Source organism: Moschus berezovskii, chromosome 20, assembly GCF_049115385.1.
Source record: "Moschus berezovskii isolate FMDL1 chromosome 20, NW_MosBer_1.0, whole genome shotgun sequence".
NCBI classification, from domain to species: domain Eukaryota; kingdom Metazoa; phylum Chordata; class Mammalia; order Artiodactyla; family Moschidae; genus Moschus; species Moschus berezovskii.
In genome coordinates, this window is record NC_142479.1 from 63,561,051 (window position 1) to 63,578,888 (window position 17,838).

Consider the following 17,838-nt stretch of genomic DNA (forward strand, 5'->3'; position numbering starts at 1 on the left):
TAGAAAGTTATAATTTCAAAAACAATTAAAATGCCAACAACTCAATCAAATAAGAAGTAAACAATAATATATTAAGAATTCAGCAACATGGATGAACTCTCAGGACATGATGCTCAGTGAAATCAGCCACTCACAAATGAACAAATAATTTGATTCCACTTATGTGAGGTCCCTAGAGAAGTCAGATTCATAGAGACAGACGGCAGAGTAGTGGGGACCAGGGACTGGTGGTGGTGGGAGAATCGTCTACTGATTATTGAGAACACAGTTTCAGTTTTATAAGATGGAAGGTTTTGGAGATGAATGGAGGTGCTGGTTGCACAAAAGAGTGAGTGTACTTAACACCACTTAAAATGATTAAAATGGTAAATTGTAGGTTATGTATATTTTACCACAATAATAAAAAAAATTCACCAAGAATTAAGTATTTTCAATACATGTATGTGTATGGCTGAGTCCCTTCACTGTTCACCTGAAACCATCCCCACACTGTTAATCTGCTGTACCCCAATACAAAATTAAAAGTTAAAAAAAAAAGAATTAAGTATTTTCCAGCTTTATTGAAATATGGCATATAATACTGTAAGTTTAGGGTTGATTTGATACGCTTACATACCGCAAAATGATTACCACAGTAACAATACTTGATACCCGCATCCATTGTATCATGTAGTTACCATTTCTTTTCTGTGATGAGAATCTTTAAGATCTAATCTCTGAGCAACTTTTAAGTAAACAATATAGTATCAACTAGCGTCACCATGTGGTACATTCAGTTCAGTTCAGTTCAGTTGCTCAGTCGTGTCCGACTTTCCATGACCCCATGAATCACAGCACGCCAGCCCTCCCTGTCCATCACCATCTCCCGGAGTTCACTCAAACTCATGTCCACAGAGTTGGTGATGCCATCCAGCCATCTCATTCTCGGCCGTCCCCTTCTCCTCCCGCCCCCAACCTTTCCCAGCATCAGAGTCTTTTCCAGTGAGTCAACTCGTCGCATGAGGTGGCCAAAGTATTGCAGTTTCAGCTTTAGCATCAGTCTTTCCAATGAACACCCAGGATCGATCTCCTCCAGAATGGACTGGTTGGATCTCCTTGCAGTACAAGGGACTCTCAAGAGTCTTCTCCAACACCACAGTTCAAAAGCATCAATTCTTCGGCGATCAGCTTTCTTCACAGTCCAACTCTCACATCCATACATGACCACGGGAAATTAGCTCTCTAGAATTAATTTGTCCTCAGAATACTGAAGTTTGTACTCTTTGACAAACATCATCACTTTTCCCCACCTCCCAGCCCTGGTAATCACCATCTTGTGAGTTTCACTTTTTCAGATTTCACATATGTGATATCATATCCATAGTATTTGCCTTTATCTGCCTTATCCCACTTAGCATAATGCCCTCAAGGTCTATCCATGCTTTGCAAGTGGCAGGATTCCCTTGCTTTCCTGACTGAGTAATATTTCGTCATGTATACATATATACGGTGTGTATATATACATCATATATATGCATACACACATACACACCAGTTCTTCTTTATCCATTCATTGACTGACGGATGCTTAGGTTGTTTCCACATCTTGGCTATTGTGAACGATGCCGCAATGAACGTAGGGGTGCAGATATCTCTTTGAGATACTTATTTCATTTCCTTGGGAAATATACCCACAAGTAGGATTGCTGGATCATATGGCAAGAGCTGGTTTAACTTTTGATGCCGTTTTCCATTGTCGGTGTGTCGAGAAACTGAGGAAGAGGTTGCCAGAGGAGAAGGTCCTCACAGAGGCAACGGTGAAGAGCCAGCCTCGCTTGGACGTCTCCAACGTTCTCATAAGCATCTTGTCCTTTGAAGCTGTCTCACTCAGCCCTTAACAATTCTTGGCATGCAGCCTAAGAAACACTCCCGAGCCTAAGGAACACTTTCTTTGCTCTTTTCATTTAGCCTCAGAAACACTCCCTGCACATGTAGTGCTTGAGCTAATTGAAAGCTGTGCTGGTAACCATGATTAATAGCTAGCTTGGGGGCTTAGGAAACTGATTACGCTTAGAAGTGGAGCCAGTATGTCTAGAAAAACTATGTAAACCTGATGTTATCAACATTCCGCAGGTGTCCGGATTTTTGTCATTGTTATAGCTTTAGAAGCCTTCCGTTCTGATCCCTTCTGTCGCTCAGTCGTGTCCAACTCTTTGCGACCCCGTGAACTGTAGCCTATCAGGCTTCTCCGTCCATGGGATTCTCCAGGCAAGAATACTGGAGTGGGTTACCGTTTCCTTCTCCAGGGGATCTTCCCAACCCAGGGATCGAACCCAGGTCTCATGCATTGGAGGCAGACGCTTTACCTCTGAGCCACCAGGGAAGCCCATTAGAAGCCTTACTTCCTTGTAAAACTATATAATAGCGCCTGGAAAATAAAGCCTCCAAGAAGGCTGTCCGTGTCCTTTTGTCAGAGGCAACTCCGCCGAGCTCCATACGGTGTAACAATTTAAGAACTAAGCATGTTGATGCATGATGCCCTGAATTCTACATGAACCCAGTTCAGGGAAGGTCTTTAAATTATTCTGTTCTGTAACACTGTACTGGACACCCAAAAATATGACAATGTGAAAGAAAATACTGTACAGCAGAGTGCCACAGAACTGACAGAGGTTACGAGAAACACGTGCATAAAGCTTCACAACATACTAAAGGCCACTTTTGCCTGAAAGATACAATATTTAAGGCCAATGCTAATGTTTGTTATTCTCCAGCTAAATTTCTTCTAGACAGTTGATCTCCAAGATAAATGACCCTTGAAAGTCATGGAAAGTATATGTAATTTTATAAATAATTTTAATTTGGCTTTAATTTCACTTAAAATTGTGAGGAAGCAATAATTTAATTTAGCTTGCTCACTATTTCAATCCCTAAAATCCTACAGGCTAGATCCTATTGGATTGGGGAAAGCAGATGAGACTTGGAATATAGTTTGACAAAAGACAAAGTAAATGGGGGATGTTATCTGTGCTTTGCAATAACTGCTAATATTAATTTTTGACTGAATTTGTATTTTTTATTTAGTTTTTATACTTAAATTTGATTTACCATTTTCCTTTTACAGACCGTGCTTTCTGTGTCTTCTCTAAAAAGTCTTTGCTTACCTCAAAATGGTACCTCACTGCTTACCTACAGAGTGAAAAGTCACTAATCTTTTTCAATTCCACTTTCGGGAATTTATCTTGAGGAAATAATTGGACACGGAAAATTACAAAGAAATGAATCAAAACATGCTTACAAAGCGAATGCGCAGAAACAATCCAAGTGTCCAGGAACAGAGAACTAGCGAAATAAAATTTGCAACACTAAGCAGTCATTACAATAGGTGTGTATTTACTGGCAAAAATAAAATCATTCATACAACTGATACAATACGCTGTTAAGAGAAAAAGGAAAGTTGGAAAACAGAATAAAACAGGATAAAAGATCTGTTATAGAAGTAGGGAGAGGGGGACAATTGGACGAAACCAGACAAAAGGCACAAATTTCCAGACATAAATAAGCGCTAGTGACGTAATATATAACATGATAAATATAATTAACAGTACAGTGGATTATACATAAAAGTTGTTAGGAGAGTAAATCCAAAGAGTTCGCATCAAAAAGGAAACATTTTTTTCTGTTGCTTTAATTTTGCACCTATGGACGATAGACGTTCACTAAACTTATCATTGGTCATCATTTCATGCTGTAAGTCAAATCATTATGCTATACTTCTTAAACAGTGCTGCGCCTCACTTATATCTCAAGAAAACTGTAAGAAAAATAAATAATATATCTTATGTCGTTTATTTTTAAATATATAAAGCACCCACATATCCACATTTGGACACAACCCTGCAAATACACAGGCCGAAGTGTATGATTATCTCTGTGGTTGCAGGCCATTTTTGTAGTTTTCCATTTCTTGCATGTTTAAAACTTTTTAAAGAAGTAATTATAAAGGAAGCAATATATTACTTCCATCACTAGAAGGAGAGGTAAGTGGACACTGGAAGTCCACTGGAGATCTCAGAAGCACAGTTATTATTCTAAAATTTACATACACACGTGCAGGTCCAAAACTTACTGATCTGGTCTTGTTTCCCGAAACTCTGAGAAGGAGATGCCTTCAAGGGCTGCCCAGGTGTCCTCAGGCTGCATGACTGAGCCCTGGGCTGGCGGGGACAGGTCCATGCAGTGGTGCAGCACAGGCAGGACACAAACCCAAAAGTCAACCTTTTTGTCCATGCACATTTGGCACAGGTTTACCAAGGACGCTCGCCAGCTAGAAAGGGAACAGAGATGGACGTGAGTCCAGCCAGGATGGCCAATGTGAGGCCCACCTGGGGGTCTGACATCCATTAGGAAGGGACAGCTCCTCGTACAGAGCAGGAAAGCACTCTGGGTATCTGACCAGGGAGAAACCTCAGGGCCCACTGGACACCCAACAAAAGTGTCAGGCACTGAACAGGCCCTCTTGCAGCCCCAGAGAAAACTCCCAAGGGCAGTGGGAGAGACACTCTCTTCCAGGGCACTCTCCATTTCGGTGGGAGAGACAGAGGCTCAGAGAGGCTTGTGATCTACAAAAGGTCCCTGGTGTCAGAGCTGAGGCTTAAACACAGGTCGTCTGCCAACAGTAAATCTAAATACGAAGCAACTTTCTACTTGTAAGTGGGGAGCCTATAAATAATACATGCCATGTTCCTTACAAACACATGTACCTTTGCCAGCATTTCTTTTCTCTTTCAAAATTTTATTAAGTCCTGGACAGGATTTAACTGGATGTTTAAAATTTGTAAAACCAGGAGACAAGTGTCCATTAAGACTGGCTGCTCAGAGAAGGCTACCCAAGATTATTCTTGAGTTCAATTCAAATTCAATTCCACCCAGTGAAATATAAGTGCCTTCAGGACAGGCCGCAGCCTCCACACTCCCAGTGCTCCCAGCCCTGTGCAATAGGCACAGCAGTGGCTCCTAAACTGGGAACGACAGTGGCTGAGGCCACGGTGAGGACATCCACGGTACTTCCACAAACATCTTTGAGTCCAGCTTCATTGTCTTACTATGACCCATCCCCCCAAACACAGGCCCACGGGGCTAAGACATGATACACCTTGCGTGTGTGCCTGCTCAGGCGCTTCATTTGTGTTCAACTCTTTGCTACCACATAAACTGCAAGAAAACTGGAGTGGGCTGCCATGCCTTCCAAGGGATCTTTCAGACCCAGGGATCAAACCCATGTCTCCTGCATTAGCAGGCAGATTTTTTACCACCGCACCACATGGGAAGCCCATGATACACCTCAAAGCCTCTCAAAAGCAAGTATTCAATAGAATATGTAATAAAATGAAAAATAGTACATAGACTAGGAAAAGGCTAGACTAATAAACACTGAAATGATAATAGTGAGTGGTAAAATTATGGGTCATTTTTTTCTTGTATGTTTTCACCCATTCTATGACAAGCTCTTATTTTTATAATCAGATAAAAACCATTAGAGAGCTAGGATATCTTTACACACACACACACACACACACACACACAACCTCTGAGATGTTTCAAAGATGTGTTTCAGGTCCCTGCAAAAGGCATCTGGTGATCTGGCTTCTGAGTGAAGGAGGTGACAGAGTGCAGCCAGGTCTTTTTCCAGTAAGAGGAAGTTGAATTTTTCCACTAACGAAAGGACAATCATGCCCATTCCCAATTTACTCTTCACTGGGCAGCCTTCAGGCAGAGGGTCTCCACCGTTTTCCAGAAATGGTGCCATTTTCTTTGTCAAACACTCCCATAGGTGCTTCCTCACCTGGCCCCAGGAGAAAAGGAAAACACATCACCATCACCATGGCATTGAACCCACCAGAGGTGTCAGGACATGCCTGTCACTGAGCTTAGTTTCCTGTGAGCTGGGTAGGGCCCTGAAGAATGAGGGGCAGGGAAATCTCTGGAGAGGAGTCACCCTCCACCTGCCTCCCCACTAAACCCTGAGCATCCCTTTCCCTGGGCCTTTGGGAGGTACCACCAGTGGTACATCCAGAGGCCTCAGCATGCTGGAGAGGATCTCAGGTGGGGGTCCTGAGCCTTGTAAGAGTTCACTAGTCATCTCAGACGTGGCTCCAGGTCTGTCTCAAAAATGCTTAAACCACACCACACAGTAGCTGGAGATGATGTGGAGGAGGATGCCAGTTTTCTTGTCATGGAGGGAAAGGGCAGGTGAGGAGGTGGGACCAGGTAGTGGAGGGGAAGGGTGGGACCAGTAATGGAGGTGGGTTTAGAGGAGTTGAAACTGCAAATGTTAGTCTCTCAGTTGTGTCCTACTCTTTGTGACCCCATGGACTGTAGCCTGCCAAGCTCCTCTGTCCATGGGATTTTCCTGGCAAGAAAACTGGAGTGGGTTGTCATTCCCTTCTCCAGGGGATCTTCCCAACCCTAGGACTGAACCCACGTCTCCTGCATTGCAGGCAGATTCTTTACCATCTGAGCCGCCAGGGAAGCCCTGGTGAGGACGTGGGAGGAGTCAAAAAATGAGGAGGACAAAGAATTCCCTAGAGGTGGCGCTAGGAGACAAGAGGCTGAAATAGCCTGCCCCATCCACCTGTTCACTGAGTCTTGGAGTCATCTGGCCACTAGATGGTGAGGTGAACGCCCAGGAGACAGAAAAGGGAGATGTTGCTGACACCCCTGAGACCTGGTACCTTCTTCTCTTCATACTGTAGAGCACTCCATGGCTGCTCTTCTCCTTCATAGATCATGGGCACACGGATGACAGAATAGAACTGCTGGAACTGGGTGAAAAAGTTCTTTAAATTGATGGCATTCCAGGTCTCAAGGATGCTGAAGATGTGGTCCAGCATGACAGAAGCTGCAATCTGCTTCCCTTTCACCAACTCTTTCCTCGTACCATCTGTTACATGATTCATCCATTTCTGTAATGTCCCAGGGGGCTTCATACAAATTATATCATCGTACTGATGCCAGTCTAAGAGTAAAGAGAATATTATACTTAGGGGCATCGAAACCCACTAGACCTGAACACTCCATCCTGGAAGGCCGATCTTGACCAGAAGAAACAAGATGAAGGAATCAAAGAAGGGAATGAAGGAGCCAAAGGAGAGAAGAAAGACAGGAAAATTACAGAATGTGGTAAACAGAAGGCAGCCAGCACTCACTCCATCCCGGTACCCAGCCGCAGATGAGCAACGTGCGACCTGACCCCAGAGGTAGCACAGATGTTTAGGACAAGTAACTTAGACACCCCGCAACTACCCTGAAAGTACTTGAAACATGCCTTTGTTGAACTAGATGGCTCAGCATACTTGGTACGTGAGTTCCTTAGAAAATTACCACAAGAAGGTAAAAAATTTCATACTGAAACTGCATCACTCACTAGGAATCATGCACCATTTTGGTATGTTGCTTGGTACAAGGGCTCATTTCCTCTGTCCTGGGAATAGTGGTAACCACTTCATGAAGGATGGTATAGGTCACACAACAGACAAAACAGCACTCAACATGGGGCAAGGGTTGAACTCATGGTTGCTCTTATAACCATCTGAAATGATGTGAGTGTAGACCTAGAAAACCCAGGAAAATCAATTGCCAAATAATTAGAAGGCAAAGAGGTCAGTGAGACACCAGAGGCAACATAAGTGCATAAAAATAGCCATGAAAATCAGAAAGTCAAGCCTCTGAACAGGCCTCCTGCCCCTTGTTGCCCAGCCTGTTGTCTTTGCTGGAAGGCCCTGCTCACACATCCCTGCCCCATCCCAGCCCTGTCCAACAATAACTCAGAATCACTATTTGGATCTGACCTCAAGCATCAGCTCCTGTGGAAGCTTTCCCTGCTCCAAACATTCTTCCAGAGAAAAGGTGAGTGAAAGCTGCTGGCCTGGGACGGCTAGTGCCATGGAGGTGGAGGAAGCTCCAGTCAGAGTCCTGGGCATGGGACACCCTCGACCCCAGGACAGTGGGGCAGGGAGGGACATTAATGGTCTTGGTCTCAAAGAATCTACTAGAAGATTAAAAATAAAATATTTAAGTTCCAACCTCCTAGAGAAAAGAGAAAAAATCCAAAAGCTGGTAAAAGCACAAAAAAGAACAAGGAAAACAAGGTAGACAGAAAGATAAGATAATTTGTCAAAAGTGAGTCTTCCATTGACAGTCACAGTTCATGCCAATGGGCTAAATTCATCCATTAAAGATGATCAGACTGGGAATTCCCTGGTGGTCCAGTGGTTAGGAGTCCACACTTCCACTTCAGAGGGCATAGGTTCAATCCTTGGTCTGGGAACTAAGATTCCCCCAAGTTGCACAGTAAAGCCCCCTGCTCCCAAACCTCCTCCGCCCCGCTGCGAAAAAAAAACCAAACAGACCAACTAAAGTCCAGCAAAACAGGGATGTGGCTGTAACAGCTGAATCTGAGAGAAAACTGAGGAGTTGGGACAAAAGCAAAGAGGCTGAGAGCGTGGGTGAGGAACACAGAGATGGCAGAGTCAGTTTCAGGCAAAACCCAGCACAAGGCAAAAGACACTGGAACGGAGAGAGTGCCAGCGATGGCTGTTTCTGCCACCAGCACATACATCTGCCCTCCGGTCTCCCTGCGCCACGGGGCGGAGCCCAGAATCTCCATTCTGCCTGCCTGCCTTGCAACGGTGGCTTCTACCAATGAGAGTGCTCACAGGAGGCTTAGAAGGAGGAAGGGGGGAGGGAAGACATCTCTCTGTTTACTGGGATCAATGAAAACTACATGTATTTAACACAGATAAACCACCATCACACCAAATGGAGCAAATTACAAAATTTTCCTCAATCAACAAAATTCCAGTGCCTTCCAGACACTCCTCACAAATCATGGATGATGTTAGGGGCTGGGGCACTTCCCCACCTGGGTCCAAGAAGTGACCTCCAGACCCTCAGAAGCCAGTGAAGGCCCTCCTTGGCCTTCCAACCAGCCCTTCCATTGGTTATTATGACTCACCTCCTTCCTGCTTAAAATGCCTGATTTAACCCAACCAACCCAGGTGCCATCTTCCAGGGAGCTCTAAGGTCAGTCTACCAACAGAACATCTAAATAGGACAGTCCACACCAAGAAGTAACTAAAGTACCCGTGGACTTCTGCAACAAGGAAGGAAAATTTCTAACACCAGTATTTTTTTAAAAAGCTTGCAAAATGTAATTACTGAAAAACTCGGACTTCCCTGCTGGTCCAGTGGCAAAGAATCCACGTACCTATACAGAGGACACATATTCAATCACTGTTACGGGAAGATTCCACATGCCATGGAGCAACTAAACCCATGCACCAAAACCACTGAAGCTCATGAACCCTAAAGCCCATCCTCTGCAATGAGAGAAGTCCCTGAAATGAGAAGCCCGAGCATAGCAACTAGAAAGAGCCCCTGCTAGCTACAACTAGACAAAGTCTAGGCAGCACTGAAGACCCAGAGTAAAAAAAAAAAAAAGAAAAATTCTATTTAGTACAATATCATGATCAACAAAGCATCTAAAAAATAAAGTTGCTTGGCAATTCTGAGTTAACACTCCAACTTAAAAATCTGTTTAATGAACAGTTCATACAACTCAATCAAAAAACAAACAACCCAATCAAAAAATGGGCAGAAAACCTAATAGACACTAATTCAAATAAGACATACAGAGAATCAACAGGCATATGAAAAGATGCTCAACATCACTAATTACTCAGTTCAGTTCAGTTCAGTTCGGTCGCTCAGTCGTGTCCAACTCTCCGCGACCCCAAGAATCACAGCACGCCAGGCCTCCCTGTTAGAAGAATGCAAATCAAAACTGCAATGAAGTATCACCTCACACTGGTCAGAGTGGTCATTATCAAAAAGTCAACAGATAAATGCTGGAGAGGGTGTAAAGAAAAGGGAACCCTCCTACCCTGTTGGTGGGAATGTAAACTGGTGCAGCCACTATGGAAAACAGTATGGAGGTTCCTCAAAAAACTAAAAATAGAGCTACCATATAATCCAGCAATCCTACTCCTAGGCATATACCCACAAACCATGAAAACTCTATTTTAAAAAGATACATGCACCCCAATGTTATTTACAATAGCCTGGCATGAAAGCAACCTAGGTGTCCATCAACAGATGAATGGACAGAGAAGACATGATATACACACATACACACTGGACTATTAGTCATTAAAAAAGAATGAAATATTGCCATATGCAGCAACTGGATGGGCCTAGACATTATCATATGAAGTCAGACAGAAAAAGACAAATATTATATGATATCACTTATATGTGGAATCAAAAAATAATACAAATTAATTTATTTACAAAACAGAAACAGATTCACACACAAAGTAAACAAACATGGTTACCAATCGGGAAAGTAGGTGAGGGGAGGATAAATTAGGAGTATAGGGTTAAGAGATACATACCTATATACAAAATAGGTAAGCAACAAGGATTTATTGTAATAGCACAGGGGAATATATTCAATATCTTGTAATAAGCTAATAAAGGAAAAAAATCCCCCAAAAATAAATACCTGAATAATTTTGCTGTACACCTGAAGCTAGCACAAAAACTAACTATACTTCAATAAAAGAGAGAGGGAAAGAAGAAAAGAAAATCTTTTCAATGGACTTTAAAATGACTGGCTCTGTATTAAAAAGTGCATCTCTGTCTGGTTTGACAGCTTAAGTACCAGGAACCAGCCAGATAAAATCTGGAGTGACTAAGGCAGTGCTTCTTAAGTAAGAGCAAATGAGACCTGCCATCCCAAATCACTACCATGTCTTCTGCAAAGACTAGTTTAGCACCAGCTCTTGTCTGATGAGGGATCATCTCAAGCATGGAAACAGCCAGTTTGGATCATCCAGCAAGTGCAGAGCAAAGTCAGAAAGGATCACGGGACTCTGCAATCAGCCCTCATAGAAGAGTCTTATAAAGGCAGGCAATCGAGTCAACACTTGGGCACATTTAAGAAGAGAACAAGACTCTAGTTTCTTCTCTCTTTGGGCAAGTTCAAAATAATCAAGCACCTGCCCCACTGACCTCTACTACTGTCAGACACCTAACAGAGATCCCCGCCATGGGCAGCATCAGTGGCAAAGACCCCTCCAGATGATTTCATCAAGTCACTCCCAGCTTTCAATCCTGCCTAGCTGAGGCCCCAGACATCAGAGAGCAGAAACCAGCCAGCCCTGTTGTGCTCCATCTAAACTCCTAACCTACAGAAGTAATGAATATAATAAAACTGTTTTATGCACCCCCAAAAAATAAATAAACAAAATAAAACACCTGGTCTTGGTAACAGACTGGTCCATCTCTCAAAAGCTGACAGATCAATCTTTTTAAATAAGAACTTTAATGTTAAGTAGGCTTTATCTAATAGTAGCTCAGATGGTAAAGAATCACTGCTGCCTCTCCATGCCCCAGTCCCCTCACGTCTCAGCGGATCCACCCTCTCTCCTTTCCCTTAGAAAACATCCACTACCTTGTTTACTCTTGTGAGTGCTTAAGTTAAACTGATCAGAAACATGCTGCCAAGCTCAGGCTTAGGAAACATAAAGCCGGGAGGTATGGCAGGGCCAATGCCAAGCAAAGGAGTCCCACAGAGGACAAGGAAAGCCTCTGTTCCAGAGAGGAACGTCCTGTCTCAGAGGCTGATCGATCAAGAGTCTTCGGCTTACCTCCCGAGTCCAGAAGGGAAGACTTCACTCGCAGACAGCGGTTCACGTACTCGCCTTTCTTTGGCTGTTCTTTGTAGATGAACTCATACTCCACAGGGTTCTTGCCTCGGCAGATAACGTACTTGTAAGGAATGGGTTTATCCACGTGCTGCTTGGAAATGGTGGTGCTGCCTTCAATGAGGGACCCGTTCTCATGTAAGTCTCTGTGAATAAACGGGACAGCAGTTGGTTATGTGAAAATCCTCTCCCAGAAATGTTCATTCTTCTCAAACAAAACACGGAGTGCAGACCTAATGCTATAAATCTATGCTGAAAGAGAGGATGCTTCCAGAAAAAGGCTCGCTTCCACACGGAGACAGAAAGAAGACCAAGATGAAGTATGACAAAGAACCGCATTATAGGGAAGAGTTTTTTGAAATATTCATCTTCAAAAGTTCTAAGAATTAACCTACTTGATCAGAATTATGATTTCAATAAATTTCAAAGACTGGACATTCTATACATTTCCTTATGGGCCAGCTGGGATATACTCACTTGCTATAGTGCATTTCACAAACATTATGAAACCATGCAGGCTTGCCGAGTTCTTTCCCACCTCTAACATATACTTTGTGTTGATCGGGGTTGAATCCAAAATGTTTAGAAATGATTGCATGGAAGTACACCATGATTTCTTCCGTGGAGCTCAGCAGGCTGGGGGAAAGTCACAGAAGAAAACACTGATTAGATCTGGTCTCTCTACCCCCTGCCCACACACATACGCAGGCGCACATGTGCACACACGATCTTGTTTCTGGGCGCGCAATAACACACAGCAAAGTGCAAGAGAGCCCTCACTTCAGATAGACTGCGCTCCATGTGGGTCCCCTGGGCTCTCCCTCTACGGCGGAGGAGGACAGTGGGCATAGGGTGGGGTGATCTCTGCCCAGCTCCAAAGAGCTGGGGATGACTGAGTAGTCTGGGGCATGACTGCCTCTCTCCTGACTTCTGTAAGGCCCAGGCTGCCTCCAGGAGACCCCAGGGACTGTATAATGGCAGAATTTCAACTGAGTATGGAATTGGGACAGGTGCCCCTCCCCTGCCTACCTCCTGAGCATTGCCCTTTGCCCTGAGAGTCAACAAAAAGGCAGCCTGGGACTCTCCCTTGGGGTGGCGTGGCCCTTTCCAGTGCCAGTGCTGGGTCGGGGCCAGGCCTGTGCCTCGCTGAGCCAGTTGCACCCACCTCTCCTTGGCTCGCTGTGTGCTCTGGTTCCTTTGCTCCTTCTCATTTTTCACAGGGGCTGCATTATTTCCTGTATTCCCCTCTGGCCTCTTCGGGTTCTTTGGCTTGGCTTTCTCATTTTCACCTGTTTTCCCTCCAGGAACAGCCGATTGGTCCTTGGTTGCAATTTCCTGGAACAGGCACCCAAACCCCAACCTTTAGACCAGGCTCCATGCTTGCCCCCAACACGGGACGCTTGTCACAGTCGCTAGACTGGTCACATCCCTTCCCTGCTCAGAACCTTCAAACGGCATCTGGTCCACCCACCACAGGCTCCAAGGACTCCTGTCCCAACCTCGTCAACTCCAGCCCCAACCCCGGCCTCTCTTCCCTTCACCTGCTCTTAGGAGAAGCAGCTTTCCTGCTGCCCCTAAACAAGCCCACCACACTCTCCCTTGGGGCCTTTGCATGTCCCTAGATAGGCACATGGCTTGCCTGTCACTCTTCAGTCCTTGGAGAGGCCCTGACTGGCACCCACCTCAGTCCCTTGCCCTACGTCTCTCCAGGGCACTTCACACCGTCTGGCTTTGCATGTCTTTCTCCCCACTAGAATGTGAGCTCCCAAAGGCAGGAACTGGTCTCATTCATGGCTATATCCCCAGCACCTAACACGTATTCACCAAATGATCAAGCTGTGGAAGGAACGGGACTAAAAGGAGCAGCCCATGGGATGGACAGCAAGAATGGGGAGGGTGTTCTGGAGAGGCGACCAGGCAGGCACGAGACACTTTACCTGGCGGTGGTTTCGGGAAGCAGGGACGCTTGTGGGCTGCTCTTTCGTTTCCTCAGTCTTATCTTTAACATCTTTCTCAGTTCCTTCCACTGAAACAGCTGACTTGGCTGCAGCATCACTTGCCTGGAAGGAATAAAGACCCCAAAACATCAGGGCCAAAATGACAAAATGCACAGGGAAACTTGGACTCAATGGCATAAGGGTCAGCCTCTTCCACCAGCCCAGGAACAGAGGCCAGCAGCTCAGGGTAGAGGGATAGCCCCTCCCACAGCCCCCCTCCCAGGAAGCAAGTCCCAGTGGACTCCCTTCCCAGACAGTGAAGTATTGTCAGAACTGCACTGCACAGCAAGGTGTTGAGACATGGCAGGCCAACCCTTGTCATCACTCCCCTAACTCACCCCAGAGGCAGGAGCCCTGGCCAGCTGCCCGGTGGTCTGCAGCTCTTTCCTGGGCTTGGAGGTGTCTGCCTTTGGCTCAGGCAGCAGGAGCTCCTGGGCAGTATCCTTCTCCCCAGGAGAGCCTTCACTGGCAGAAGTGGGGAGATCTTCACCCTTCGAGGGGCTCAGGGACTGGTGGTCACTCCCTTCTGGGAGGGTTCCTCCCAGAGTCTGGTCAGGAGGTGCTGGGCTGCTCAGAGACTCGGTGCCCACGGCTGCTTCTGCCTCTCCTGCAGCCTCACCTTGCAGAGGGTGGCCCATAGGTATTTTGCCCACACTTGGAGGCTGGCCTGGCTGGTGAGTGGGACTACTCTGCTGAGCTGGGCTTTGGCATGGAGTTGTGTCCTGGAGCTCAGGGTTTGCAAGCGAACTCAGACTACAGGGATCCAGTGAGGACGGGGACAAGGAATCCAGCTCTGCAGATGTGGAAGCATTCTTCCAATTCCTTTTCTTCCTTTTACTCCTTCTGCGCCGCTAAACAGAAAAAGAGACACTCATCTTGTTTCTCAGGTTTTCTATACTCTCACCAAGGGTTTCCTCCAATTTCCTTTCAATTTCTGAAGTACGTCAAGCATAGCTCAATCCAACCACCTTACAACTGCTAAATCCGCCATTCCTCTCTCTTGGAAAGAATGAAACCGAGCACTGAAACTGAGCACGAAGTGAATGGGCTGGTGAACAGAGTTGAGGGACAAGTGGGGAGCAGTGATGGTCACACACTTTGCTTTGCCCAATCCAAGCTGAGACCCTCATGTGGAATACCTTCCAACGGGAGGGCCCTGTAAAGATGGCTTTCAAATGTTAGAAAGTATGCACAGGCCCCGACATGTTAGACTCCTATATGGTATGTATTACATACAAAAGAGAGATGCAAAACTGGGCAGAAGTGCAAGTTGTTCCTTCCTGCACTTGCACTGGCACACTATGCTTCTGCCTGCAGATCCTCACTCAAAGGCAAGAATCCTCAGCTTCGGAATCAGAGACGAGCTCGTAGGAGCAGTTGTGGCAGGCCCCTGCGAGGACCCCGAAGGGCTGAATGCCCTGCATGCACGGCAGTCTTGGACTGCAGCAAAACGCTGATTAGTTCATTAAGTGCCAGTAACCTGTGACCCTCCCTGCCACTGAAGCCCCGTGTGGGCCTAGGGCTTGGCATCTTGCCGCTTGCCCGGGCTGAGTCCTCGGGAGAGGGAAATGGAAGACCTTGGGGTTTATCTGCACATGGGGTGGGACATCTTGTTCTGGGTCAGCTTCCAGATTTTCTCCAAGAAACCTGACCAAACTTCCAGCCCATCTGCTTGAAACAAGCAGCACAATGCACAGGCTGCCCTGAATGGCAATTTCCCAGCCTGACATCAATACCAGCTAACACTGTGGTGGAAAGAAGGAAGGTCATTCAAGGCGATCTGTATGCCAACTTCCAGGGCATACAGACCTCTGAAGATCTTGCCAACATACTGATGGTGACTCAGCACATCTGGGGGCACCTCGGGTTCTGCATTTCCATGGTGCTGCTGCCAGTCCAGGCTTGCTCTGTGAGCACTACCATGAGGCAGCTCCCCACTCCAGGCACCAGCATCTCCATTAGCTTTACAGGTGGTCCTGAAGTGCAGTCTCACTGGGAACCACGGATCAGACCAGCAGGAAGCTGTATGCAGACCCCACCCTTTTGGAAGGCAAGGCTGGCTTAAATTAAGTCGCTTATGTTGATATACCAAAAGGAGCCTGGAACTCTGTCTTAAGCACAAGGAACAAGAAAGTAAGACGAGTTCCTCCCCCATAAAACTGATGGTTTACTGGGAGAGAAAGACGAAAAATAGGTGGTTTTAGCTTGTTAGTAGGACTCAGAGTGGAGAAGGCAATGGCAAGCCACTCCAGTACTCTTGCCTAGAAAATCCCATGGGTGGAGGAGCCTTGTAGGCTGCAGTCCGTGGGGTCGCTAAGGGTCGGACACGACTGAGCGACTTCACTTTCACACATTGGAGAAGGAAATGGCAACCCACTCCAGTGTTCTTGCCTGGAGAATCCCAGGGATGGGGGAGCCTGGTGGGCTTCCGTCTATGGGGTCACACAGAGTCGGACACGACTGAAGTGACTTAGCAGCAGCAGGACTCAGAGGCTTCTAGCAAAGAGGCGCAGGTTGAGTCTGAAAGTCACTGAGAGCCAAGAAGGCAGTTTCATCAATCGGCAAAGATTACTGGGACCTGTGCATCTGAACGTGGCCAAAGCCACAGGCTACCTTCTAGGCTGACCGGCTCACCCAGAATCAAAGCTTATGCTTGGCCAGAAGACCCTGCGGACTGGCCCTCACTGTCTGTCAACCTCATCCCACCCTAGTCCTGCCCTGGCCTCCAGCATCAATCCTGTTTTTCACTTTCTGTACTTTAGGATGTTTTGGCATGTGGGGGGACCTTGATCATCCTGGAGGGACTGCCCCTCCCAGGGTTACTAATAACCCAGAGAGAGGTGGTGACTCCCCACAAGCACATCTTTCATCTGCCAATCACCCAACATGGAGCTCCTCCCTGCACCCACCGCCCACCTCCTTTACCAAACTCTCCCTTCAAGCCAACATTTCCAGCTCCAAATCACCACAGGGCCAAGTACAGGACATCTAGACCACCCTACAGCCCAGAGTCCACCAAGAGCATTCACATTAGCCAATTCTGAACCTCCTCAAACCTGCCTGCCCTGTCCCACAAGGCAGGCCCGGGGCCACTTTCTCCCCTTGCTCCTTCTCTCTCCCCTGCAGCCCTCCAGAAATGGCCCCTCCTCCTGGGAGCTGCGAGGAACACTGACCTCCTGTTTCATCACTAGTCACACAATCAGGGCGCCTCGGGCTTCCGGTTCCCTCTTTGGCCAGTCCCCTCCTTCACTTTCACTTTGTCCTCTGCCCCACACGCCTCGACAGACCACCTGGACACCCCTGGTAGGAAAGCAAACCTATACAGCCCTGCACTTGCTTTATTTTGTTCCTCAGTTCAGTTCAGTTCAGTCGCTCAGTTGTGTCCGACTCTTTGTGACCCCATGAATCACAGCACGCCAGGCCTCCCTGTCCATCACCAACTCCCAGAGTTCACTCAAACTCATGTCCATCGAGTCGGCGATGCCATCCAGCTATCTCATTCTCTGTCCTCCCACCCCCAATCCCTCCCAGCATCAGACTCTTTTCCAGTGAGTCAACTCGTCGCATGAGGTGGCCAAAGTACTGGAGTTTCAGCTTTAGCATCAGTCCTTCCAGTGAACACCCAGGATTGATCTCCTTTAGAATGGACTGGTTGGATCTCCTTGCAGTCCAAGGGACTCTCAAGAATCTTCTCCAGCACCACAGTTCAAAAGCATCAATTCTTCGGCGATCAGCTTTCTTTATAGTCCAACTCTCACATCCATACATGACCACGGGAAAAACCATAGCCTTGACTAGATGGACCTTTGTTGGCAAAGTAATGTCTCTGATTTTTAATATGCTATCTAGGTTGGTCATAACTTTCCTTCCAAGGAGTAAGTGTCTTTTAATTTCATGGCTGCAATCAGCATCTGCAGTGATTTTGGAGCCCCAAAAAATAAAGTCTGACACTGTTTCCACTGTTTCCCCATCTATTTCCCATGAAGTGATGGGACCAGATGCCATGATCTTCGTTTTCTGAATGTTGAGCTTCAAGAAAACCTTTTCCCTCTCCTCTTTCACTTTCATCAAGAGGCTTTTGAGTTCCTCTTCAC

At 46.4% G+C, this 17,838-nt stretch overlaps 1 protein-coding gene across 2 annotated transcripts in view; it reads right to left on the reverse strand.

Annotated features, from left to right (window-relative positions):
* Positions 1–17,838, reverse strand: part of RNF213 (ring finger protein 213) — a 133,499-nt gene that overhangs the window by 76,620 nt on the left and 39,041 nt on the right. For both annotated transcript variants that reach the window (XM_055408398.2, XM_055408396.2), the window contains 8 exons: positions 14,083–14,595; positions 13,685–13,807; positions 12,913–13,082; positions 12,225–12,383; positions 11,691–11,893; positions 6,714–6,997; positions 5,568–5,824; positions 4,109–4,306 (listed from right to left, as the gene is read on the reverse strand). In XM_055408398.2, coding sequence (XP_055264373.2) covers positions 4,109–4,306; positions 5,568–5,824; positions 6,714–6,997; positions 11,691–11,893; positions 12,225–12,383; positions 12,913–13,082; positions 13,685–13,807; positions 14,083–14,595 — 1,907 coding nt within the window. The remainder of the gene's footprint in view (positions 1–4,108; positions 4,307–5,567; positions 5,825–6,713; positions 6,998–11,690; positions 11,894–12,224; positions 12,384–12,912; positions 13,083–13,684; positions 13,808–14,082; positions 14,596–17,838) is intronic.